General features: G+C 37.6%; 3 protein-coding genes across 14 annotated transcripts in view; all 3 read right to left on the minus strand.

Moving 5' to 3' along the window:
- Positions 1-242: 242 nt before the first annotated feature.
- On the minus strand, positions 243-5,438 carry eif5a2 (eukaryotic translation initiation factor 5A2). Of its 3 annotated transcripts, none has more exons than XM_067453741.1 (5): positions 5,249-5,438; positions 4,081-4,270; positions 3,842-3,946; positions 3,520-3,651; positions 243-2,176 (listed from the first exon to the last, which is right to left on the minus strand). In XM_067453741.1, exons 2-5 carry the CDS (start codon positions 4,246-4,248, stop codon positions 2,114-2,116), a joined length of 468 nt encoding a protein of 155 aa, XP_067309842.1. In that variant the 5' UTR covers positions 4,249-4,270; positions 5,249-5,438; the 3' UTR covers positions 243-2,113. The 3 variants fall into 3 exon arrangements, with proteins under 3 accessions (XP_067309842.1, XP_067309843.1, XP_067309844.1); XM_067453742.1 differs by lacking the exon at positions 5,249-5,438 and adding an exon at positions 4,915-5,053; XM_067453743.1 differs by lacking the exon at positions 5,249-5,438 and adding an exon at positions 4,454-4,591.
- A 762-nt stretch (positions 5,439-6,200) lies between these two features.
- slc2a2 (solute carrier family 2 member 2) lies at positions 6,201-15,740 on the minus strand. Its single transcript, XM_067453740.1, has 11 exons — positions 15,420-15,740; positions 14,198-14,293; positions 13,833-14,032; positions 13,528-13,652; positions 11,520-11,635; positions 11,028-11,190; positions 9,406-9,593; positions 9,175-9,279; positions 7,677-7,778; positions 7,293-7,496; positions 6,201-7,181 (listed from the first exon to the last, which is right to left on the minus strand). Exons 1-11 carry the CDS (start codon positions 15,426-15,428, stop codon positions 6,978-6,980), a joined length of 1,512 nt encoding a protein of 503 aa, XP_067309841.1. The 5' UTR covers positions 15,429-15,740; the 3' UTR covers positions 6,201-6,977.
- Positions 15,741-15,942: 202 nt separating this feature from the next.
- Positions 15,943-26,888, minus strand: part of tnika (TRAF2 and NCK interacting kinase a) — a 102,727-nt gene continuing 91,781 nt past the window's right edge. For all 10 annotated transcript variants that reach the window (XM_067453730.1, XM_067453734.1, XM_067453733.1 and 7 more), the window contains 10 exons: positions 26,643-26,786; positions 26,144-26,246; positions 25,695-25,865; positions 25,449-25,592; positions 23,481-23,615; positions 22,872-22,972; positions 22,522-22,671; positions 20,870-21,029; positions 17,988-18,127; positions 15,943-17,868 (listed from right to left, as the gene is read on the minus strand). In XM_067453730.1, the coding sequence (XP_067309831.1) occupies positions 17,785-17,868; positions 17,988-18,127; positions 20,870-21,029; positions 22,522-22,671; positions 22,872-22,972; positions 23,481-23,615; positions 25,449-25,592; positions 25,695-25,865; positions 26,144-26,246; positions 26,643-26,786 (1,332 nt within the window). In that variant the 3' untranslated portion in view covers positions 15,943-17,784. The remainder of the gene's footprint in view (positions 17,869-17,987; positions 18,128-20,869; positions 21,030-22,521; positions 22,672-22,871; positions 22,973-23,480; positions 23,616-25,448; positions 25,593-25,694; positions 25,866-26,143; positions 26,247-26,642; positions 26,787-26,888) is intronic.

The raw sequence follows: 26,888 nt of genomic DNA on the forward strand, positions 1-26,888 counted from the left end.
AACAATTTTTGAAGCCTCATGTGACACTGAAGACTGGCGTAATGACGCTAAAAAATCATCTTTGCCATCACAAGAATTGCACTTTTATTTTAAAATGCATTAATACTTTTTTATCAGGGCAACCATAAGACACGTCTTGGAGCACATTTAACACTAACCCCAAAGAGAAATGTTAAAACTAAATGCAAATGTATTACCAGGCCTGTTGAAAACTGGAAAAAAAAGAAACACAAAAGCTCATCCGTTTTTCAGTTGAGTTTATTATAATTGCTCCCCTCATATCCCAATTTGTGGTTTCTTACAATTATCATTCAACTATCCATATGAAAAACACTGAACACTATTATTTCTACTGCTTGTCTGATTAAGCATCTCCTTACAGTTTGCACTGGAAATGACCCATGTTTCTTTCTGTCTGTAACTCAGTCAAGCTGCTGAATTTAAGAAAAGAACCAATCTATAAAAAAAAAGCATGTAATTCACTCGCAAGCATGAACACTAATGATTTGCAGATAGAGACAGAGGTATTTTACAGGGATATTTAGGACTAATACTACAAACAGCAAAATAACTGAACACTGGAAACCTGAGAGACTCGCTGAGTTTTATATGCCAACGTGAAATCTTTTCAATACTGTACAGTCATACAATACTTCCCACTTATGTGAGCTCTCAGGCCACTTTTTATACGAGAGCTAGATTAACAATAACAAAAACTAGTTGAAACAGAGAACACCCAACAAAGCTGAAAATACCTCTTAAGAAAAATCATTCTGCCCAACCAAGAGTTGTCATTTGCTGGTCCATCCTATAGTAAACAAATTAAAAAAAAAAAAAAAAAAAAAAAAAAGGGAAAAAAAAATTCTGAATCAAATCTACCACAAAGAGGAATCCAAATGCAGATACAATAGCAACATTCCTCATTTCTACATCAAAAAAAGGAATTTCAGAGTAAATAAAAATGCTTTCTACTACAAAATACTATATTTTTAATGAGCCAAAAGCAAACTGTGCCCTTAAAGTAGAGAAAAACTAAAACTAATAAAGCCTTTATACCAGTAAACAAGCCAGTTGCATGTAAGATGCTATAGAGCGTGAAATGAAAGTGTGTTGGTATTGAAGCCCTTTAAGTGCACACGCTGTGCCTGTCTGAAAGTACAAAAAAATAAGCTAATTTATGCAGCATAAAAATTTGTTGTATAGCAAAGCTACTGTAAACAGAGTTTGTTACAGAGGGCGTTCTCTACCGTTGCATCACAGCCGGTTAGCCAGTGCAAAGCTCAAAGGCCCTTCTTATAATCATCTTCCCTTACTACTAAAGAGATGTAACAAAGGTACTGGGTTATTGCTTTGCTACCAAAATGAGTGTTAATTATGGAGGGACAAAGGCTGTAAACTTAAACTAAAGAAAACCTGGAAAGTTCAGGTGGAGAAAAACTAAATTTAGAATTACTTCTAAAAAAAAGAAAAAAAGAAAGAAAGAAAAATCAAACAAAAAACAGATTTTGCGATTCAGATCAACTACATTATATTTGGTCATTTGGTCTGGATTAAATGTCAGTAAAATTTGTTTTCCGTTTTCTGCCTTAGGGTCGCTAGTTGCCGGTCACCCCAACAAGTGCCAAGCTGTCAGAGTGACATTCAGACAAATCCTAGCCTACCTGAGACACACAGGCTTTGGCACATATGTGGATGTACCAAATGCCGGCAAACTAGTCAGTGAGATTCATAGAGGTAATCATCTATGGCTGCTGCCTGATTTGCAACAGTTTAAGGCCCGTCGGCATGAATAAAAAGGTTTCTGCAATAAGTAGAGCTTTAAAAAACTATTCCCATTTTTAATAATGAATGATAAAAGTGCATCTGTATAATGAAAAAGGAATGAATGAGGGGAAAATAATAATGAACAAGCGTGCAGGAAACCCTTTGTGATATGAAATATCCTGATTAGACAACACCTCATGAGACAGGTCAAAAGGTCCAGCATCTTTACTGTTTAACAGAAATGATTCTCGGTGGTTTGTGAAGGCTGTGACTTTGGTGACTTTTAGAACTAAATGTAATATTTGTGGTATAGAGGCCCTCACTCAACCAGCCCGTCAGCTTCTGTTCATTATGAGCTCATGGGTTTGATGGCAATGGGACACTCCTCCCCCATGGCAGCCAACACGGAGACCTGGGAAAGAGGGAAAGACGTCAAAAAATCAACTCTTTTTCAAAATGACATGGTAAAACACTAGGACTAATTTTAAAGCCATCATAAAATGAAACTTTAGCCTATCCATTTTCTAAATGCTATAAACCTTATGAGGGAATCACCCATTTATGTCTTTAGAACTTCTAATGAAACATTTAGTCTTTGTAGACCCCGCCACTCCACAGTCCACCACAATCTCACATTCATTTCAGTTTCCCTAAATATCCCTAAATTTAGGGAAACTGATTTTTCCCTAAATTTCTATTTTGAAAATCGGAAACACTTGGTTATTAATCACAATGCTGATTTATCACAACTTTAAAGGTGCAGTGTGTGAATTTAGCAGCATTTAGAGCTGAGGCTGTGAAAAGCAAACACCCAAAGCTCAAAATGTTGTCTGAGAAAGCAGAAACTGACTAGCGCTCTAGAGAAGTTTGTCCATTTAGGGCTACTGTAGAAACATGACTGTACAAAATGGTGACGTCACTGAAAGTGGACCCGCAGAGTATGTAGATAGCAATGGCTCATTCTATGGTAATAAAAACATAATGGTTCATTATGTAAGGTCTTTATGTAGTTATGTGTATTATATTGCATTTCTGTCAATAAATCCATATAAATACTACACACTGCACCTTTGTAAATGTAAATACTTTGCTAATACCTGTATAACTAAAATATATTTAGGAAAAAAACAAAACTGGTCACACTTTAGTTTTAACTAGTAACTATGACTTTTACCTCAAACTCCCAAGTATGGTTTGTTAATAGTTTAGGTAGTTGCTAAGTTTAGGTATTGGGTAGGATAAACAGCGAATATCCTAGTAATATGCAACTAGTTAGTAGTGAGAATTGCACTCTAAATCAAAGTGTTACCAAAAAAAACACTACAACTCGAGTGCTATGAATTGTGCTCTTTGCAAACTACATTAAACTACTGTATATCTTTTGTTCATTTTTCAGGTTATTCTTGCATTAAATCATTATTAATAATAAAAAGGTGCTATTTTGATCTCCACATGACATTGCAGTGATCAGATGGTACAAGAAAAGGCAGTTTATAAGAAGTAATTAAAAGTTCTACAAGGATGTTAACGCTTTTTACAAGTTGGAATCTCATAATTATGGTAACTCTAACATGGGACATTATGTGAACCCATGATCAGCCTCTATATCCTCTAATGGGTCCTTGGCCTGAGCAAGACTGAAGATTGATCCAAATTAAATTAATAAAGCCCCATCTAAAAAGTCTTTAAACATTTTTTAACTAGCTCACGGTGTACAAATTTATGTGAATTTAAAAGCATGTAACAGCTACAGACCAGAAATTCATCTCCAGATTCAAATTTGCTCTCTATTTCTTTGCCCAGATCCCCCTCAGGCAGCTTGAGGTCCTCACGCAAATCTCCATTATCCTTCAGCAGAGAAAGGTAGCCATCGGTAATGCCAACCAGCTGTGCCAAAGGAAAGACAGAAAAGGAACATTAATTCAAAAAGCCTCAGAATAGATGAAATATAGACAATTTCTGTGAAGTGCACATTTTTGAAGACAAAACTTTAGTACTAATCACAAACATTATTCAATCATAACCATGTGAACATGACTACTGAACACTGAGAAATGAGGCCCAAGGTTGATCTTACTTGATAGTCCAGTCTCTTGATATTAGGAACATCCATGTTGTGAGTGGAGGGACAGATATCTTCATTTTTCTTTCCAGTAAATATGTCAATTCCAACCATGTGCACCTGAAAAATGAAATTAAGCCAATGCAATTAGCACTTTTAATGATTACAACGTTACCAATTCAAAAATATGTATTGTATTACAAAATTCAGCCCTTAAAAATAAGCCCTTAGCAGTGGGTTAATTAATTTGATACCTTGGCGTGGCCATGCTTGCCAGTCTTGGAAGTAGACATCTCCACAATCTTGCATGGACGTCCTTTTAGCACCACAAAGCCGTTCTTACGTAGAGCACTGCACTGCATGGGGAAGGTTAGAGAAGCCCCAGCATCTCCACTGGTGAAATCAGTATCAAGATCAGCCATGATGGGTTAATCGAAAAGGATTCTGTCAGCAGAAAAGAAAAAAGGAATTATTAAAACATTCGTGTAATATGGTATTTACACAGCAAAGAGTACAGACGAAATCAGATAGTAATACTGTGGGGTACTTTTGATATACCACGTTATTTTCATGGTACTACGATTCAAAATGCAAGGTAGCGCCAAAGAACATCTACAAAAACATTACCGTCTGGTACTTTTAAAGAGATAGTTCACTCAAAAATAAAAAATAAAATAATAATTGGTCATAACGTTCCTTTCGTCTGTGGAACGTAAAAGAAAATGTGAGAACGAGCAGCAGATGTCAATGATAAGCGAAACGTGTGTTCAACAGAGCAAAGACAGACATGCAGGTTTGAATCGACACGAGGCGAGGGCGAGGAAATGACGGAATCGTCATTTTAGGGTGCACTATCCCTTTAAGTGTGGTGAAACATTCGCACATTTGCTGAAATAATTATATATTATCCATTTGTATGTTTATATGTAAATATTACAGACTTAACAGAGAGCACGTTGAAGCTAAAACAGCATGTGAGCTGTGGGGGTGCTCTAATAGACCGTAACTTAAAACTTGAATACGAACTCATTGCCAATGTTGTAAACGTGAACAAATCGACCACTTATAAACCATCAACTACAACCTACCACGGCCTGGACACCAACAAAAAGCGCGTAAAGTTAATCCTCGCTAAATTCGCAGACTCTAATGCCGTTGGAACGTTTGGGCTGGATGAATGACTCACTTTACAGCTGCACGCAAAGTTAACCGGAACTACTAAGTTGACCGAATCACTCAAAGAACGTGTATTAGCTCACAAACATGTAAACCTTGTTTTTGCTCAGGAACAAACCCTTATCGCGGTACATCATTCATAAACGAGTAAACGGAGATGTTCGCATCGGAATCAAGAACTTTTGTCAGGCCGTTATGCTGCTCTATCTAGCTTTGACACACATGCAAAATAAAACAACTCCGCACCCAGAGGCTCTGATCACACAATCGACCGCTTCAGGACACCGTCTTGAATCGCCAAATCCTCTTCCAGAGTCTTATCCACCTACTGTACTGTATTCAGAGGATTCGTCTATAAATGTTGCGATGCTGTAGCAGAGAGCATTGAAAACGCCAGTCATTCCCTTCCAACAAAAGACGAAGAGATCTGCGCATGCGCGTACCTTTACGGCAACGAGATTCTCATGCACGAGGAGAAACTGCTACAGCTGCGTAGTGCTCAAATTTAGGAACAAAAACAATTTTGAAACGAATAAATCACTTCACGAAATATTAAAACTTTAAAAGTAAACATACAAAAATATCAAACTTGTTTTGGCCAACAAATGTTGTACTTGATCAAATAAGTTTAATAGGCTACATTTATCATTGAAAACACGTGGCAACTTGGACCTGTCATTTCTGAAACGTAGCCTACTCTTGTTCTGAGAGCACAGTTGAGCATTTTTCCTAAACCCAACCTTCATTACATAGTTTGAATGTATGCCAGTATTGTGTTTGCTCTGCCCACCGGCAATTATAAAATATGATTATATTGAAGTTCTATCAACTAGCAAAAAGTTGAGTTCGATAGAGAATGAATTGAAGACTAGTTTGGGACTCCACCACTCCACACATTCCACCTTATTCAACATTGATAATATTAGCCTATCAGCATCATTTTTGAAGGATTGTGTCACACTAAAGACTGAGTAATGGCTGCCACAATATTACTGTTTTTACTGTATTTTTGATTAGATAAATGCAGCCTTGCTGAATAAATAAGATACTTGCCAACCCCAAACTTTAACAATAGAGTAAACATAACATTGACTGTTTCTTTTCAATAACTTCCCAGGTACTTTGATAGCCTACTCATCAAACTGCCATAACTTTAAATGGAAGAATGACTTGAAACAGATTAAAAGACATAGCCAAAAAGGGTTCAACATCATTGTTTTTTTCAAAGACCTTCCTATGTATCATTTGATATAATACAATTCAAGGATTATGCTTTTATTCTGCAAAAGTAAAATAATTATGTCCTAAGAGTCTTGGGATTTTTAGATATCTAGCAAAGCAAATAATTAAATATTTACGGTTGTTTTAACTTTGAATGGTTTACTTTAAAATATGGCTAAACTTACAATGACAAAAATCACACAAATGTAATACAACCATTGTAAATGTAGAACAAAATGTACTTAAATTTTGTCCTTGAATATATTTATACACTGAACAGGCGATGTTTCTTTTTAAACATTTATCATATAACTCCCATGTATGTAATGTGCCAAAGTTTATATATCCTTCTTTCAGTTGATTTATGTTACACAAACCTCAGGTGACACAGACAATTATCTCCCTATTAACTGAGAGCACAAATTACTTTACATTTGCCATCATAAATATCACTAATGAAATACACTGCAAAAATATATAATTTTACAACAATAACAATTTCTTTAAAATATTTTAAACAGATATATCATTTTGAGAATATACAAATTATATACAATCATAAACATCAGCCGCACCAGTGCATGTGCACCATCTTTCACGATTTTGCTGTTGTGTTTAGCTAATCTCTTTACTAGCTTCTAGACTAGTTATTTCCTGTCACATGATGGATGAGCTCTGCAGGCTCAGTGATCAGTTCTGTCATAATAGGTGAGTTCTGTGATGCAGTAACAACGTTCATTCCACAGGTCCTCCTTTAGGCCTCTGTAGAGCTCTTGAGCTGCACCATCTCACCCTCTTCTTGAGGTTTGGAAGGAGACGCTCCACGTTTACGGTGAAAAACTGCTGCAATCTCCTCAAAAGTCTTTCCTTTTGTTTCAGGTACACGCAAGTAGATGAAAATGGTGAAACCAAACAAGAGTACTGCAAAAATGACGAAGACATAGCTCCCACAGAGACCCTAGAGAGTAGGGACCAAAGCAAAGTTAGATTTATTCTTATTTTAAAGACCTTATGTAGTGACGGCATATGGGTACTACTGCACAAGGGTAGAGATGCAGGAAACCCTTACCTCTAAATAAGGGAAAAACATGCCAACAATAAAATTGCATGTCCAGTTGCAACAACCAGCTAATGCGATGGCTGCTGGACGTGGGCCCTGACTGAAGAGCTCCGCCACAATGAACCATGGGATTGGTCCAGGCCCGATTTCAAAGAAAGACACAAACATGAATATGGATATCATGCTGAGGTAGCTCATCCATGTGTAAACATCCTGAATAGCAGAATAAAAAGAAATCATTTTAAAACAAACAAAGACAGCAACTCAGTCCAACTCTGTCTAATGACAATTTCATATACTCTAGCTAATGAATTTGAGTTGTTGTTGTTTTTTTTGTTTAAAAAAACAAAACATTTTAGCTTTCTTCATATTAAAAAAACAAAACAATCATACCTGAAATGCCAGGCCCACTGTCATGGCTACTGCACAGCAGCACATTCCTGCCATCCCAACCAGAGTGAGTGTTCGTCTGCCAGTTCGGTCCACCAAGAACACCTGTAGAGCACGCGTGCAAACACACACATGAACCAAACTGTTCAAAAATCATCTATGATTGCCTGTACACAAAGATATGGTTTTTCAATTATTTTTTATTTATGTATTTGCCATATACTGACATCTAGTGGTTTTGAACCATTGAACCAACACATGCTATGGGTTGTAATGATATTTGTATATTTCTCCATATGTATTATTGTAATTAATTGTTATTATTATTCTATATATAAAATATTATTATTATTATATTGTTTATTTTTATTTATTTTTTGTAGTTTAATGGTCATGTTTCCACATTACCACCACATTTTAGGGGTTCCAGAACACCAAAGTATTTGGCTGGCCATGTGATCGCAACAACATCCCTAATGAGGTGACGCCTTCCGTGTATTTCATGGCGCTCGTTTCACAAATGTATATCTCACAAATCCAATTTGGACCTTTTTCTCACAATTGCCAGTTTATATTTCACAATTTTGACTTTTCTCAAATTCTGAATTGATATCTTAGAATTCAGAAATCACTGACACAATTGATCTTTTTTTTTTTTTTTTTTGAGTCAGTTATAAGTGTAAAGCAGTGTAAAGTCAGAAATATTTTTTTAAAAATTGAGAAACTGAGCAAAAAAAGTCAAAATTGTGAGATAAAAAGTTGCATTTCCTTTTTTTCCTTTTGTAGCAGAACATTTTCCAGACTTACTACTCATTTCTTTAGAGCTAAAACCTTTTTTAATAATAAAAAAAAGTACTATTGTGATTAGTACTATTTCTTCATTCAGAAAATGACTTTGTTGAAAATGATTGTGCTTTCATGCACACGATTCATCAAAACTGGTTCTGAATGGATTATTTGATTTAGAGTAGCTATTGACTCATTACTCAAAACTGTTTTCAGCAGGCTGCCCTTGAACCAGCAGAGATAAACACTGCAAAGTCCCCGATAAAATATGGCTGCTCTCCAGCTCTATGAGCCAACAGGCATCTGCACAACCAGCAATTATTAAAAAACTAATAATTATATAAGCCATTCACAAGACTCAAGGTGATGTGTCTCACTGCTGGGTCATATTTTGTAGCATAGTATGTAAAAACATGAGCATGACTGATAATGTCAGCAAAAAATGAATATACTGTATCTAACCTAAATTTAGACAAATTTTGATCATAGTGCTAATGGGTGTTGTTCTGCCTTTCAGTTGTAACGATTGTAAGCTGTTATCTAAAGAAACTGCTCTCAACTGAGCTGGATTTATCTACAATATCAGTCTCAAGTTACTGTCAAAAAGCATTAAAGGAAAGTAAGACCCAAGAGGCAACAGCACTCTGCTGTTTCTAAGAGACGAGAGCCTGTTCCTCAGCAGCCGGTGTTTGCCTTTAAATTAGTGTCTGTTTACCGACACAAGGGTGAAAATGATGTTTATAACTCCCACTCCGATAGTGGCATACACAGGCTGACCGACCCCTGCAGTCTGGAAGATCGAAGTAGAGTAATAAAAGATCTAGAAGAAAAAAAACAAAGACAATATCAAACATTACAGATGTCTTATAGTAATGGGGTCCATAAAACTTCAATCCAAATGTTTTTTTGTTTTCCAATAAAATGGGAGTAGGTAGACTGAGCGTACAGCGTTGATCCCAGAGAACTGCTGGGAGAAGTGCATCATCAGGGCCACAAAGAGCTGCTGGCGGTACACAGAGGAGCGGAGCAGTCGCAGGATGGACATTTTGGCCTCTTTCATGGCCTCCTCCTTCTCTGCCTGCATCTCTGCTAAGTCCTTAGAGGTGTCGTAATCTCCCTTCAGCCTTGTCAGACCTACCAGAAGGAAAAAGGGCAGCATTATTTTGTCTAATCTTTGAGGAAGTTTAGAATGAAGGACTGTTGACACAAAGAACAAAAAAAAATCAATCACTAAACTCTATAAGAGAATAGCAGAGTCCACATCACAACTATAACAACAATGACACAGAGGAACAATATTTTGGAATCCTTTTTTCAGAATTTTTTGAAGAACATTTGTTGGTGTAGACACTAATGCTGTTTTTATAGTGTTCATTCTGTGAAAGGGCCTTTAGAGAAATTCAGATTATTAGGACATTGTTTTAGTGGCAGGTTAACAAAAAATAATTTAGAATACGTTATGTGAATAAAGTTGTAATTTTGCAAATATAGTTGTACATTTTGTGGAATTTGGTATGAAAGTATTATGAAGGGTGTGTGTGTGTGCGTGTGTTCTGGGTTTATGAAGACACAAATGTGTGTAATGACTTGGGTATTACAACATAAACAAGGTTCATGAGGACACTTCCTGTGTCCCCGTAAACTAAATTGATTTAAAACATACTAAACAATGTTTTTCTTAAACTGTGAAAATGCAGAATGTTTCCTGTGATGGGTATAGGGGCAGTGTAGGATAGAATGTACCGTTTGTACAGTATAAAAACCATTACACCTATGGAGAGTTGGAGAGTTCCCGTAAACCACACGTGTGGGAGATTGATTATAGGGGGAAAAAAGCTTATTCGATGCAGAAATGGATGTGGAAGGTTTAGATATAGTCTAGCATGTGTTAACATGTAAATACTTTTGGCAAACCAGCAGTTTTCATTAGTCTCCAGCAGCAAAGGTAGGAAATTGAATTTATTAAGGAGAAATAACCAAACAGACATTCAGGAAATTGCCTGTTTTATGCAATCTGTAATAGCAGCCAGTGGTCAACTCCACTTCACTGTGATGTTACTTTCCTTATTATTATATTATATATTATTATTTTCCTTATTATAATATTGAGACTTCAGTCTCACAAAAATTTATCCTTGTAATTTTGACTTTATTCTCAGAATTCCTTTGGGCCATTTGTGTTTTTTTGGCCCAAAAAAAAATGACATACACTCTCAAAAAAAAAGGTACAGTTCTATCACTGGGGCGGTACCCATCTTTGTACCTTACTCACCCCTAAATGGTACATATTAGTACCTTAAAAGGTACATACCGCCCCAGTGACAGAAATTTACCTTTTTTCTGACAGTGTAGATCCTTGTAATTTTGACTTTATTCTCATAAAATTTCAACTTTAATATCATAATGTTTACTATCCGCTAGTGTAAACTTTATGACTGATGCTTAAGCCTATGAGATTATTCCTAAAATGTTTGTTATTTTTAACATTGCACAAAAATGATCTCTCTACAAATACAAATCGCATGTTTAGTGTTCACGAGTGAGGAGTGAGAAAGCTTTGGCACATACTCTTGCGTGCTTCTTCCACTTTGCCCAGTTTGATGTAGAGGTATCGAGGACTCTCTGGACACAGAAGCAGCAGCAGACTCTGCAGGACGGCAGGAGCTCCAGAAAGACCCAGCAACACGTGCCACATGTCATCATTTCCCAGCAGGAAGTCCATACCGATGATCTGTAGATGACAAGGACACCTGCACATGTCTCATAGAGCTCAAAAAGATCAAATAACTTTAATACAAGCTTCGGTTTTTGAGCAGATCACGTGACGTCCAAAATGATTAAAATACTCATTTGTATTACGTTTTGCATTGAAAAGCTATTGTACAGCATCACTGTTTTTTAAATCACAATTGTTTTAGGTGATTGTTAAACGGTTTTTCCACGGAAGGTCGTGTATGTCCATGCTCTTTTATTTAATAAAATAAAATATCCAGTTCTCGCAATGAACCGTTGAATCTTTATGTATTTGTGGATTAAATATATTATAAAAGTGTCGCTTACTTGACTAATAAGGATGCCAATTACAATAGCCAGCTGGTGGAGCGCTCCCATAGCCCCTCTGTACTTCACTGGAGAAATCTCTCCAATGTACAGGGGCACCAGGCCAGATGACAGACCTGTAACACATTTCACACATAACCACCAGTGTGCAGTCAAAACATATCCCAGATACATATACAAAACATAGGCAGTGCAATGTAATAAAACATATTAATGTAAGTAAATTATGAACTAATGCCTGTGCACCAGTCTGATAATCTTAGCATGTGAAAAGTCTAGTGAAAATGTATATTGATATCTTATATATATAAATGACGATGCATCTGGATATGCCTAACTCCATACTGTGCCGTAGGCCAAAAACAGTATGAGCAGAGTAGTATGTCCAAATTCATAGTATTCATAAAACAGTACAGGTGAAAAACACCCGGATGGCCTACTATTTCTGGCAAGATTCTGAGGTGCACATTTGATGGACATTTTACTATTCCATGAGGACACGGAATAGGATTAGTGAATGCCATCATCACATGATAACGACAACATGGTGAATGTAGTCATTTCATTTATATCACACACATTCATACCACTGTAAATGGATTCTTTAAAGGTGCACTATGCAACTTTTCCATCCACTAGAGGGCAAAACATTCAAAACGAAGGCATAGTTTGATGACGCCAAGTTTGAGCTCAGCATCTTGGCAAGAAAGTATAGTTAAGTTTGATTAGAAAATAGGCAGAAATCATCAGCTCATGGATGCGATTATTAACGCTACTGTAGTATGAAGCAGAGCAGGACCAAGTGTTGTGGAGCTGAGCAAGGCCGCTGGAGCGATTGTTAATAAGATGAAAAAAACACGGCTCACGAGCAGCCGGACTTTATCATGACGGGACACAGTCACCGGTGCCATTTTCACTTTTCCGCTCATAAGTATGAGGTAACGCAGCTCTGTTTATCATATGAGATACATTTAGTTGTGTTTACAATATTGTTATGACGTTACTCTATGCGTTCGCTCAGCGGCTGCTTTGACACTTGTTGCACTGCAGTGAGAGTAAAGCGTTTCTGCCAAATAAAGCTATAAACTGAGGGTAACGCAGATATGACACAATTGACAGGCAACTCCCTCAGACGCCTCGGCTCCTTGGTTAAAATAGCAATTTTTTCAACAAGTTCAACAAGTACTCAACTGAACAAAATATATAACACTGGCCTAGTGACTTTTGGATATTTTACTGCAAAAATACTACATAGTGCACCTTAAATGACCGCAATATGAGATTTCAGAAGATGCAATGATTGAATCATGCATTATTAACACCGATTCTTTGAATGAAGCAAGTACTGCCTGTATGAGCGAGTCATTGTAGCATTCACTTGATTCATTCAAAAACACTGTTTCATTAACCGCTCCTGCGGTTTAATCAGAGACGCAAAGATATTTTATATTTACATTTCGGCTTCATTTGGAAATACTTTCGTTGACCGTCGGATCATTTTACTGATCTGATTTGAGTCAAGTTAAAATGTTATTTATTTTTCAATAGCCAAATTTCCTTATACTTATTTGTTGATCATATTGTAAACCCTACAGGCCTAATGCAGACAAAATATGAATTATAAGAAACAGACAATCGACAAAATAATATCTTATGTAAAACGTAGCTCAATATAAAATTCTTGTTTATTAAACTGCTCTAAAGCAATATCCTACTCGTTGATATTCTAAACAGCTTGCTGTACAGCTTTTGATATTGCTTTTGCATTATTATTATTATTATTATTATTATTAGATTAAGGTTGTTGTTTTTTATTCTCTTATTTATCTTACATGTTCTTCTTATTTGTTTTTAATACATATTGTATATAATTCACATTTTTCAAACTGCAGTATTGATTGTTATTTTTATCCCATATGCATCAGTTATGATATACTTTCAGATTTTTTTAAAATCTCAAACTTGCTTCTCTCTCAAGACTATCTGTAAGGGCAAAGTCCTGTCTTACCACAGTACAGTCCCATGATAGCACGTCCCGCTATCACCATGAGGTAAGGTGTGCCCATTTTAGCCAGCACCATGAGCAGCCCAGCTGTTATGGCAAGGACATTTATTGCCAGCATGCCTTTGATCCTGGAAATCAATATTACACAAGAGGACCACAAATGAGTCACATTCTACTGTATCTGAGCATATTAATCTCAATTCTTCAAGATAAAGAAAGATGAAACTATTTATTGCATTTAATGTCCTTGAGTGGCTTCCTTTTTTATCTTAATCACAAAATAATCCACAAGAACACAGATACTCCACCTTCCACGGAAGTCGCTAACAAAGCTCACTAGAAAGGAGGACACCATGCCTCCAATAGCGAAGATGGACACGGACAAGGAAATGTACAAGACCACGGAAGGATCAGAAGCTTCTTCGAGATCTGTGGCATTCCCTTCTTCTCTACGGGCCAGTTCTTCATTATAGACACCGAGAGATCTTGCATAGTGCCTCTCGATGACCTACAACACAAATGACACACTGCCATAACAAATCCAATCCTACCAGTGATACAGAACAACAGTCCTTTCTCTTGAAGATATAATCTTAAGTAGATAAATCCATATCATTCTGGCTCAGAAGGCAGTTGGGAGTGTGAAGGTTGTAGTGTTGGTGTGATGACTGACCTTCTGTGGGGCATTGATGACGCCCAGGCTGTATCCCATCTGCAGAGAGCCGAGTGCGGCCGTGAACACCGCCAGAGCGAGTGTGAATGTTAACTGCTGCGAGTCCGTTAACACACACACACACAGAGTTAATTTACTTCATTAAAGTGAAATTAGGGTAATACTAAAGTTAGTCATTCACAATAAGGTTTTATCTGTTAACATTAGTTAATATTAAAATATTGATATTAGTTAATAACTAATGTGAACAATATTTCTAGCATTTAATTTGAACTAATGTTAATTTCAGCATTTACTTATACAGATCAAAAGTTGTACCTATTAAGTTTAGTTAATGATCACTGAACTAACACGAACAATGGTTAATAAATGCTGTAAAAACATGTTGCTCATCATTTGTTTAATATTGGATGATGCATTAACTAATGTTAACAAAGGCGTCCTTATTGTTACATAAATTAGCAATACAATCAAAATGATCTGCAAAAACAACAATACTTAATTACTCCTAATTATATAATCTGTAATTAAGGTCTTGAAATAAACGAACGAGAAATGTTTGTGAAGTAAAATATAAAGCATCCGCTCTTAACAATTCAATTTTAAACATTTTACTTTAAGCACAAATGAACAAAGTTGGATTAACACATTTTACTCAAAACTGAGATGCAGCTAAAACATTTTTATATAAAATATCAGTCAAAATTTACAGTCAAGTACATTAGTAATACCTGCAGTAAACAGAACTAAAGCTCTTGGTAGTCTGAAAATCTCTGGTAAAGTGTGTATTGCTCATATTACATTGCTACAATACATGTAGTTTATTCACACTATCAAGCGCTTATGTAAATACACACTTATGAAAATAAACAGTCATATAAACAGAATGACCATCTCTTTATACATCAACAAAAAAATGTACATATGTATCTAGATTCTGAACCGGAATCCATTTTTCAAAGAATCCTAGATCAAACTATATGATTGTTTGTTTTGTCAAAGCGCATTAATGCGACAAATCACGGCATCAAAAACATCTGCATTTATGATTTGGCATGTCAAGACTATCATCTCAGCAGTCTCATTTATAGAGTGAATATTAGACAATAAAAAAATCATTTAAAATGAAACATGCATTTAGTATGATCGACCATACAGACTCAAATCAAACGGTAATTTCCTTATCCAGGTGAATTTATGAAAACGGATGATATAAATTTACCTTCTCCATTTTGCATGAAGTGTCAGCAAAAGCTGCTCTTGGTCGTTATTAGCGGCTCCAAGGTTCTTGGCTGATTTCCCAATACTCAGTAAATAATCAATCCTGTCAGGATCATGCTGCACACGGGTGCTGTGCTCGAGACCTTCTGCCCTGATCCGCTAATGATGTCCATGTCTCACCCCTGTTTATATGGCGCTTTAGGAAAATCATTTTCTCCACTGAACACCAGACTACCATTTCCCTCTTAACTGTGGTGAATATGCCAACTTGATGATTTTAAGGGACTTTAATAACCGTATGTGGTGCAAATATTGAAAAATGACAGGTGTCCGCATTGTAAGATAGGTGCTTTTTTTTTGCATAGCATGACAAAACGGCTAAAAAAGACATGTGCTTGAGCAAGAGGAGTTAATGTATTACACCTATCAGAGCAAAGTTCTCAGCGCTGCGTGACACCGGTGTTCATGAACTCTGCAAAAACAGCCAAATACAACAGAGGCAGGGACACAAACACAAGGCAAAAAAAGGTACTTATTTGTTTTATTTTTTTCTTATCATAAAAAAAAACAACAAAAAGAGGAGGACGTAGTGCTTCTATCACCGTAAAAGAACTGAAAATCTTGTTTACAGCTTCTGAAAGAACGACGATCATTAAAAATGTGTTAAGACAGAAACATTAAGTAACCATTCTTGAGTGTCAAATAAAGTAGTTCATTAAAAGAGCTCAGTGTGTTTTTTTCCTAGCACTGGCTGAACACAGTGTTTCACACAGCATACATACATCAGCAGGACATTATTGCTAAAACCACTCATTCCCTCGCCATTAAAATATCTTCTTTTGCTATGTAAGAGATGTGAAAGAAATATAAATATCTATATAGTGTGCAAACATCAAGTGACTTTGAGAACATCTAAAGCGTTGAACTGAGGACAACGGCAAACATACAAAACCCCAAAAAATGGATAAACTGAAAACAGATCTAACAATACAAAAACAATACGTTACGGTTAATATCGGTTGACCTAATGTAGTAGTTCTGTACCAGGAAGTTGAGATCAGCTCAAATATCTGTGATATTTGAGTCCAAGAGACCAGATAAAGATACTTTTCCCTTTTTGGAATGTTTTGAGCCCCAGGTTATTGGACCGATTAAGCACTGTTGCGGAATAAAAGTGCAGGAAGCTACAGCTTAATACATAAACGGCAAGTCTTTGAAATGTTGAGAAGACAGCCCAAAACGATGGCTGACACGTAAGTTATGGCGTAAGAATGCAAAAAAAGAAAATCAATGTGCCTTTAATGGTTGATTTCACATGGGTTAATTTGTGCTAGGCACTATAAGGAAATCTTAACAAGTCAGCATCAATTCCCATTAGTCAATGAGATGCACGTGTCGTGCTTTTATCCTTTTTCTTATTTATTTTTTGTTGTTGTTGATCTCAGACATCACGTTGCTCTGACATTCCTGTCGCACAACATCTGATCCAGTGTCTACACAAACATGCAAGCGGTGAGGGGGAGCGTTTTCTTCCACGTGGGACTATATTTCGTGCTCCTGTTTCATCATGTTTCAAACATTCCAAAAAAGGACCAGCGAAGTTAAAAAAAGAATTCCAAACATGGTTCGCAACTTAAAAGATCGGGTTCATGATCGGTTCAACTCCCGTCTTTCCAACTTCAAAGCTATAAGACAAACTAAACAATATTTTGATACAGTACTTTTGATAAATGTACAGTATATGAATCTTGTTGACAATATACAAATGAGCACCAGTGTTATTAGTTTCTTTTGAGCATGTCGTTCTCTTTTGAGAAATTGAGCAAAAAACGGGCATCACAGATATTTGTGAAACTGGCAGAACTGTTTGCCAGTATCGTAAAGTGTAACATCAAGAGACTAAAGCTTGGTCTTAGCCTGAGTGCTTGCTAATGTTATCCCCACATTTGTTATCTTTTAAACACTGTCCAATTCTTTACAATCATGCAACTGACTAAAATTCATTGGAAACTGAAAAAAGTCCATCAAAACCAGTGGGAAAACCAGGGACAGGAACGTAAAAGGGGAGGATCCTAAAAGGACAGGCTTTACCGGAGGCCACAAATAAGGTCTAAAACCGAGTTCAAGTTAATCAGCCCCCTCTTCTGGGAACTGCGTGCCACTGCAGGTGACGTCAGATTACTGCACCTTCATGAGCCGTGTGCAGAGAGACAATACTCTCCCTACGGGACTGTCTCCAGGCTCGCTCCTCAGAGTCTTTAAAATATTTTTTTTAAATGTTTTTCAGACCAAAGTGTCAATGTACCGTGCCCTCACAGATGCAATGCTGACAGGAAAAAGGCTCCAGTGTTGGGTCTGCCGAAGCTTCACCAGTTCATCAGAGAGTTTCTGTTCAACGTCATGAAGAACACTTGACTGCTACCGCCTGATCGGACAGAGGCGAAGAACACCTGCGCAACAAAAGAGAACTGTTAGCTGGTCCAAAATGTTCAAAGCTCTTTTAGATTAAAAAAAATAACATTTACATTGAGACACCAGTCTTCCGTGTGGGGATGTTGAAGAGCCTTACCTTGTCGTTCCTCTCACAGAGGAACTTAAGTCTCTGAGCTCTCTTGTGCATGAAAACACCATCCAGGTGGCCCGTTTCAACGGAGCGGATCTCAATGGCTTTCTCTCCCCAGCCCATGATCTGGTTGGAGTGGATATAAGCTGCAAAACAGAACATTTGAATGAGTTCTGATGAATAAACAATATTACCATAGTTAGACAATATATAATTGTTATGTGAATGTAAAAAAGTGAATAACTATTATTTTACTTATTTTAATGATGAAAATATTTAGTTTCAACAGCTGTTAAAACAATTATTATTCTCCTTTTTTGTTTGTTTTTGTGTAAGATATTTTGTTTCAATTTTTGAGGGACTATTCCTCAAAGGGATAGTTACGATGGCCCTACATTTAAAAAGCAAACATAAGTTTGCACAAAACAATGGAAATGCTCCCGACCACTAGAGGGCACTTGGAGCATAGTAAAGTTTTTCATTGCCACTGTTCTATAGATTCGACAATTTCACAAAGATATCAATACCAATTTTAACAGTGTGTGATTATTGTAGATCGACATTCATTTAAAATCACCCAAGTTTACATGCATTTTAGCTAGATATTTATTCTTCAGAATGCTTCGACCCGCTACGGCTAAGGGAACGTCTTCCAATTCCATCATGTGGTTGAAACATAGACTGTAAAAAAATATGGACGTAGTGTCCGTGACGTCACCCATAGGATTCCGATAAGCGTTCTTCTGAAGCGTAAAGTAGGGCGATCTGGCCGTTGCCATCTTGCTAGCGCGTCATCGCATGTCACGCCCGGATAACAGAAAATGGGCAAAGAGGCGGGATATGGGCGGAGCTTATGTGATGCAATGACTATAGACGCCGAATAAATGTCTATCCACCTGCCACTCAATGTAGCAATGTCCTTAATTATGCTGAACTTTAAGACTTTAAATAATGTAAACGAATGAGTTATATATAAAAACTGGCCACTAGAGGCAGGCTCCAGAAAGGAGCAGAATCTCATTGAGCCCCGTTAAAATTCTCAACTTTACAGCAGAAAAAAAAATGTTTACAGCCTGGTACAAATTGTGGTTTTGGCCTATAAGGCTAATTTTGATCTTCATGACAACTGTGAGGAGGGTGAATTTTTTTATAACTCATTCGTTTACGTTACATAAAGCCTTAAAGTCCTGCATAATTAAGGGCGTGGTTACAAGTGGATAGCCATTTATCTGCCATCTATAGTCATTGCGGCACCCGCCTTTTTGCCCATTTTCTGTTATCCAGGAGTGGCACGCGATGACTCGCTCACAAGATGCAACGCCCAGCTCGCCCCAACTTTAAGCTTCAGAACGGCTTATCGGAATCCTATGGGTGACGTCACGGACACTTCGTTCATATTTTTTTTACATTCTAGGGTTGAAACGTATAATCTGTTTTAATCAAGCCTGCAGCACTCCACACGTCATGATTGACAGCTGAGACCAACGGCTTTTCTAATTGAAGTTGTCACTGAGGCACTAACAGATTTTTTCCTGAATTTCTGGGAGCAGATTGGAGCTTTAGCATTATTTCTACATTTCCTTAACTGTTTATTTCACACCAACATAATTAATTGTTCTGCATCTGTGAGAGTGTGGGCGGGCTTTTTGATATTGCAGCTGTACTTCCTGCACTCTACAGCGCAGACTCCGGTCCCAAGATGTCAGCGCCGTGCGGGGCGTCTAAAAACTTCAACTCTGGTCAGCGGAAAAAGATGAAGTCGCGTCGCCCGTATTTTTTTTAAGGTCTATGTGTTTTTTTTACCGCGCTTTGAATGCCCCCTAGTGGCCGGGAGCATTTCCATTGTGTTGCCTCTTTTCCGTTTTGTTGTGACCATGGTTGTGACTTGATTTTGTTGTGTTGTGAGCTTATGTTTGCTTTTTAAATTACATTGTGTTGTGCACTACTGGGCCATCATAGACAGTTCACTAATAAATAAAAAATTTGAAACAGTAGTCATTTATGCAGAATGTTCCGTTCTTTTCCAACAGAGACTTTTACTGAAATAATGACTTAAACCCTCATATGGCTTCAGAGAAAAAAACTGTATTGATAACGTATACTTTTAGAAACATTAACATCATGATTTTCTGCAAAGCTGTTTTGAAACTGTGTATTGTGAAAAGCATCATACAAGATTAGAACAACATGAGTGAGTAAGAGCGGAGTAAATGACAACTACACTCCTTACAAACAGATAAAAAAGGGATCTGTGTATGCCATGACATCTTTTCATACATTCAGTCTATTTTTCCACCACCCGCGGATGATTAACAAGCATACCACAGAAATCGGCCTAAAAATGAATAATTCTGTCTGTGAGCACTACTAATAATCATAACAGCCTGCCAAACATTATCACACTATCACATTATTATATTTGACAAAGTGTGCCAAAAGCCCTAAATCCTCCAAATAACGTGTTACACGAACCAGCGCGCACACACACACGTTCATACTTCTCAAAACATGAGAGAAGTTGAAGCCAAGTTCACGTGTTTTTGAACTCTGGGTGAACTACTTTTATCTCCTCCCACAAGGCAGAGGATTGTGTGGTGGCCCTTTGTTGTTTTCATGCACTTCTGTTGGCTGCGCATCCCTCAAGCTCTGCCCATGTGCTGGCAGAAAAAGCTAACACAATCAGACACTGCGGTAGAGGCCAATCGGACATCAGAGCCACTCTGAATGTGGAATCAGGGTTATGTTAGTCAGCAAGGCGAAATATGCTTGGTTTTAGGAAGTATTTTTTGAAGAAAAATATTGAATAAATATATAGGAGTCAGTCTCCGGTCACTGTGGCTTGCTTTCTTGTACAGAAGGGGTGGGTTTCTATTAACAAAGAGACTCACCAACAGAGGTGGGCATCTCTCCCCACTGCAAGACAACGTCCTTGGTGATTCTGCCGTAAGTGTTGACATAAACGCCCTCATCTTCATAACACAGTAGCATCTCCATGCCATCAGTCTTAGGAAGCACCACGATGGCATGAGGGGTCACACTGCTCTGAATCTGTGTGAGAGAGAGAGAGAGAGAGAGAGAGAGAGAGAGAGAGAGAGAGAGAGAGAGAGAGAGAGAGAGAGAGAGAGAGAGAGAGAGAGAGAGAGAGAGAGAGAGAGAGAGAGAGAGAGAGAGAGATTTTTAGATCATGCTGCAGTGCTTAAAGAGACCATTAGAGGGCCATATAACCTATTTCCATTTATCTATTGCTTAAACTTTAACATTAGAAAGGTGTGCTTGCAAAATGTTTGGGAACCACTTGCTTAAAGTATTCAGCCACGCTTTGTGTGTTGCGTAGTGCTCTTTCATTTTTCAGAATGTCTGCATTTGTTTCTATGGCAATGGCGTTGCATTGGTAGGTAAACCCAAAAAACAACCACCACAACTGAAAAATGGAGGGGTTTGCAATAGAGATGCTGCCATTATGATGCTGCCATAGACTTGTAAGTGTGGCATTATTCCATGCGGTCCATCTTCCCCAGTTTAAAAACGTTTTGCCTCACACATTTACTAAATCTGATGGGATTTCAAAAGGATATGTACAAAAATAATATTTGGACTGATAGTCTGGACAAGACTTAAAGGGTTAGTTCACCCAAAAATTAAAATTCTCTCATTAATTACTTACCCTGAAGTGGTGTAAAAGATACGAACAAAGATTCAAACGGTTATTAATCAGCGTTTCGATTCATGATTCGGATTGTGTGTCGAATTGCTGAAATCACGCAGCATTGCCGATCCGAATCATGAATCGATACGCTGATTAATAACCGTTCAAATCTTTGTTTTGAATCAGCCCATCAGTATAGAAGTCGTTATTTAGTTTTTTTGCAAACAAAAACTATTCTCGTCATTTCATAAAATGATTGTAGAGCCACTGTAGCGAGATGGGATTTGTAACGACGTCTTTATGTGCTATTTATGGGTCTTGAGAGAGGAAATGACATTGGTGTCAATGAAGGCCTTTCTGAGCCATCGGATTTCACCAAAAATATCTTCGTGTTCCGAAGATGACCATCTTTCGAACGACATTTAGGTAAGTAATTAATGACAGAAATTTCATTTTTGGTTGAACTAACCCTTTAATTGCGAGCCATCGGGGCAGATTTGAGACTCCCCCCACTTTTCACATTTATCTCGCATAAACATCGCTCCAGCTTTTTGTCTGCATCAGGTCAGTAACTAGTTAGCATGTCTGTTCTTCTTTATAGGAAAATGAGGAGTAGCGTATCAAATGAATGAAAGTATAATTCTATAAACCTTACATTTTTCACACTTTCAAGTGGTGTAAAGGAAACTTAACGTGTGGAGGCACGTTCGACCAATTAAGAGAGTGTTTCCCTTGACGGGAAAACGAAATTGCGTTTTTACAGTATCCAAACCACAGCCTAGTACAACTGAGAATAAACGGCAGCGTTCAAGTTTAATTTGTGATTAGAAATGATTTGTGTTGTAAATATAAAGATTCAATTTCTATGAAGTTAATTACAAAAACATAACTTACATGTGATGGTATGTAGATGTCATAGGGGTTTCCAGAATCCACATCTATGACGTGAAAGCCCACACTAGAGCCATAGATGACCTTTAACCTCTGACCCTCTTCTACAGTCAGGTCCACCAGCTGAGGCCTGTGCTGCAGTTCTGTGAACGACTGGCAGAAAGAAAGAGACAGAGATGGATGCGGAGTCTGGGGGAACTGGTTAAACGGAATCATTTGTAAATGAAAGAAAATGCCATAAAGGTTTACATGCATTAACTGCCTATCATATGTTGGTTAAATAGCAAGAAACGCAAGCATGAAAGAAATACACAGAGAGGAAAAGAGAGAGAAATACTGTTACACCATCATACCTTGAAAGCCATGAATTTATGATAAGGCTTGGGGGCCCATGCGTAAATCTCCACCGAGTTCTTCAGCGCGATTACCAGGAATTTGATTCTCTCGTATTTCACTGAAAACAAAGTACATCATGCTTCCAGTTACCTGCAGCTCACAGTGGCAGTCTGTCATATTCATTCAAGAAAGCAGACTGTCTCCCGCTGCCACTCTCCATGCTGTTAAAGGTGAGAAGAATACTGATCTTCTCGATTAGCATAAGAGATCTCAATTAGCCTACTCCAGAGTCTTAGACTTAGCCTCTGCTCTAACAAGGAAACTTTCATCTTTTGACCCCCATATGGACGTTTGCCACATTCTGCACACTCATTGTTGCTAATAAACATATAAAATAAGACAAAACATTTAAAACCTCTCACTGAGTGTCACTAAATGCTAATAAGTATAATAATATATAGAGTTTTATTTGGATATTAGTTGCTACTGTACACTAGGGTTGCATCTAAATGTATATTGATATTTGACTGGCATTGATATTAAATACTTTTGATATAGTGACAACCTTAGCTGAGATGGTTCACTTACCAACTTTATAGTGGATGCAGCCTTCCAGTTCCACTTACCAACTTTATAGTGGATGCAGCCTTCCAGTTCCCCAACAGTGATCCAGCCCTGTTTCTTCTCCACCTCTGGGTCATTGTGCAGTATCCTGTTTCTCAGCCATGACAAGTAGTAGACACGTAGTTTGTTTTTCTTCCCTAAAATCATCAATGACAAGGTTGATAAGCGAATAAAGCATGATGTGTATCCCCAAAGACATAAAGAGCTGCCATCAGGCTTTGGATTGACCTCCTTTTTTTTTAACATAGATGCACTGATTGCAATTTTCTTGGCCTATTCAGATTTCTGAATCGTGACCTGCCGATACAGATTTATGATGATTCTAATTTTCTTTCTAAGAACTATAACTGACAGTAAAAATCTACTTTTCAAAGCAAATTAGTATTTTAGTAAATTAGTATACAAAATAAAATAAAAAAATATTTTCTATCTCTATCTTTCCTGTAGCTCAACCAGTAGAGCGTGGCGCTTGCAACGCCAAGGTCTTGGGTTCGATTCCCAGGGAAAGCAAGAATATAAAAATGTGTATATTGAATGCAATGTAAGTCGCTTTGGATAAAAGCATCTGCCAAATACATAAATGTAAAAGTAAAAAACATCAGTAAATAAAATAAGAACAAATTAACAAATTGCAAACAATAGGACAAATAAACACAATGTAAGCCCGACCAAATCATCCCAATGGAGGCTAACGATTGGTGGGTAAAGGTCGCTGCGCGTTTGGTCTTTTCAGCTGGCCAAAGGATTTATTTCCAATTCCTCTTTATCTGACTCCATTTAATCATCATTTTGAATGTAGGTTAGAATGCCAATTAGTTATTTTGTCATTTATATTTAAAAGTTTAATCACACATTGAATTATTCTGTTTAACCCTTTGCTGAAATAGAACTGTTACTGACAAAAGACCAAATGGCTGAAAGCCACACCCACCATACTAAGGCAAGATATCTCTAAACTCTTAAAGCATTTATTATGTTCTGGTTTACTTCCGTAGAGTTCTGCTATTTTTACCCGTCGCACCGAGACATTTCCATTGATATCAAACACGTATACACTGTATAGTAGATTTTTGGTGTATTTCAGGTGATCTCATTATGAGGGGAACCCAGCGTTTGGGGGAAGTTTCATGTGAAAGGGAAGGCATGAAAGTGAGTGTCATTCGTAGACGATTCCCTCAGTGTGATGTCGTCTCGGACGGAGACGCTAGGTGTATGAATGAGTTCAGATGCTAATTTCCTTTGTTTTCTAAGGGAGTATGTTCCTTACAGTATTACAACAATATAATAAAGATAGTTATATATATATATATATATAAAAAGTTTAAGAGTAGATTATTATTAAGGTATGAAATACAACAGATATTAAAGTAATCAAATGTAAAATAATATTGGATAGTCTTCACTGTAAAAAAACCAAAAAAAAACAGATTAATGCTTACAATTAAAACAATAAAAAAGGCTAATATTTGTTTATAAAAAATAGACAAAATATTAGGCTTCTGTTATGAGTTTATGCACAAATCCAATATCACGTTAGTTACATAACTTGCATTTGCGTTATCTATCTTTCTCAACTCACAAGCTGTTTGAGACTGAGAAGCGGATTGTGCAGTCCACTTATAGATCAGGGGTGCGCACGCTTTTGGTATGAGCGTGAAACCTGCGGGAATGACTAAAATGATGCCCAATACTAGCACTATTTAACCATAACGAATGAGAAGCGAGTGAGAGGAATCTGGTGCGGTTACTTCGCCTTCAGAGAGAAGAGAGCAAACACTATGACATTATTGCCAGTGCCCCGGACACAAAACAGACCTGCTCGGAATTAGAAAGACGCAAGGCTGACCAGCCAGTCACCGGTCCAGGCCAATCATGTGGAAAATCAGCAGATTCCGGTCGCTGGTCGGTCAGTCGGTGTGTCTCTATTTTTTTGGGGTTAAAAAGCTCCATCAACTTTTTCTGAGACTAACCTGATATGGTGACGAGGACATTTAGACCTTCCAGCACTTCCATCTGTTGAAAGCGTCGGCGAGTGATGAGGTTATACACCTTGCCCTGCCCGCTGCGGTCCAGCAGCATTAAACCATTCTCAGTGCCGACCAAGAGGTTCACACCTGAGTATCCACAAAGATGAATTTAATTCTGACTCAAGAATTTTCATCCGAAGAAAGGCAATCGAAACCAAAAATGTATATATGAGAGAGAAGGTGATGTACCCCATAGAGCAGCACACAGGATCTCTGAGTTAAAGCGCTTCTTGTACTTGCGGATCTCTGGTGTGTCGCTGTGGGGTCTGATGTTGGTGGGGTTGACGTTGACCACGGAGATCTTCCGAGCTTCGTTCAGCTTGGCCTGCTCCTGACGCAGCAACTCATTAGCAAACATCACTGCAGAGGCGAGAAGAAAGGAATTCACATTATATGAAAAGAGAAAGAGAAAAGCATTTTATTCATAAACAATGTTTGGGCAAAAACCAAACCAGCAGGAGGAAACAAAAATGATGCCTTAATGCTCTTATCTCATTCAATGCCCAGCATAAACCTATTTTAAAGCCCATTTTATTCAAAATATCGTGCTATCCAAATTACTTTCCATAAATGTTCTTCCTTTCATTGTTGCAGGCGGCGATAACAAGATGAGTTTGTTTGTGATTAGTATAATTTACCGGCCGCTGAGCTCTCATCATTGTCATCTGTCGGGGAGGTTTGATACACACGTGGATCCACAAAAGGAGTGAAAGAAGCTTTCGAACCACTGCCAAGACCGAACTGATATAAAAACACAAACAAATGTACCATATCAGCTCCAGTAACATGATTTAATAGCAGAGATTCAGAGAAAAAAAATGTTGGAGCTAAAAATACAACAGAAGTGCAATTCCTCTGTTTAGATAATAGAAGTGTTTTATGACTCAGCAGCAAAATTTACATTTTCACAAGTGACTATGAATCAATACATATTTTTGTCACAGAGTTATGAAAATCTTAAGAGTCATTATGACTGCAAAGTGTTTTCCTCACATTTTTAGGCCCTTTGTTAATGTTAGTCAAGACAAATTATTGTGAGAGAAGGGCAGGGCAGGACTGGGAAATAACGCAAGCCAGTTTCAATAGCATGGCCTGGCTAAATACATCATATCCTTACCCCTCTTAAATGTTATCTACCTCATCCATAGAGTCCAGGTCCTGGGAGTTAAGGCCTGTTGGAGTTCCTGATGGGGAGTGGCTTTGCTGCACCAGGTCTGGTAGGTTCCCGTGGCCTGAGAAACCATTGCTCTCGCCGTGGCCCAAGCGCTGCCTCTCATTGGTCTATACAGAAGAATCAAAAATAATTTAAAAGCGATACATTTGAGAAGCGAGAGAATTTGAGAGTAGTCTTTTTGAGAGAATAGAGAGAATTGAGAGAATAGT

This window comes from Pseudorasbora parva, chromosome 9 (assembly GCF_024679245.1).
Source record: "Pseudorasbora parva isolate DD20220531a chromosome 9, ASM2467924v1, whole genome shotgun sequence".
NCBI lineage: Eukaryota > Metazoa > Chordata > Actinopteri > Cypriniformes > Gobionidae > Pseudorasbora > Pseudorasbora parva.

Coding starts and splice junctions, on each gene's coding strand:
- eif5a2 (XM_067453741.1), bottom strand. CDS start 4,248: ATGGCTGATCTTGATACTGATTTCACCAGTGGAGATGCTGGGGCTTCT. Junction 3,947..4,080: donor GCAAGCATGGCCACGCCAAG/GTATCAAATTAA, acceptor TTCATTTTTCAG/GTGCACATGGTTGGAATTGA. Junction 2,177..3,519: donor AATCTGGAGATGAATTTCTG/GTCTGTAGCTGT, acceptor CCTCTTTCCCAG/GTCTCCGTGTTGGCTGCCAT.
- slc2a2 (XM_067453740.1), bottom strand. Junction 11,191..11,519: donor TTGGCATCCTTATTAGTCAA/GTAAGCGACACT, acceptor TGTCATCTACAG/ATCATCGGTATGGACTTCCT. Junction 9,594..11,027: donor AGTGGAAGAAGCACGCAAGA/GTATGTGCCAAA, acceptor TCCTTCTGGTAG/GTCTGACAAGGCTGAAGGGA.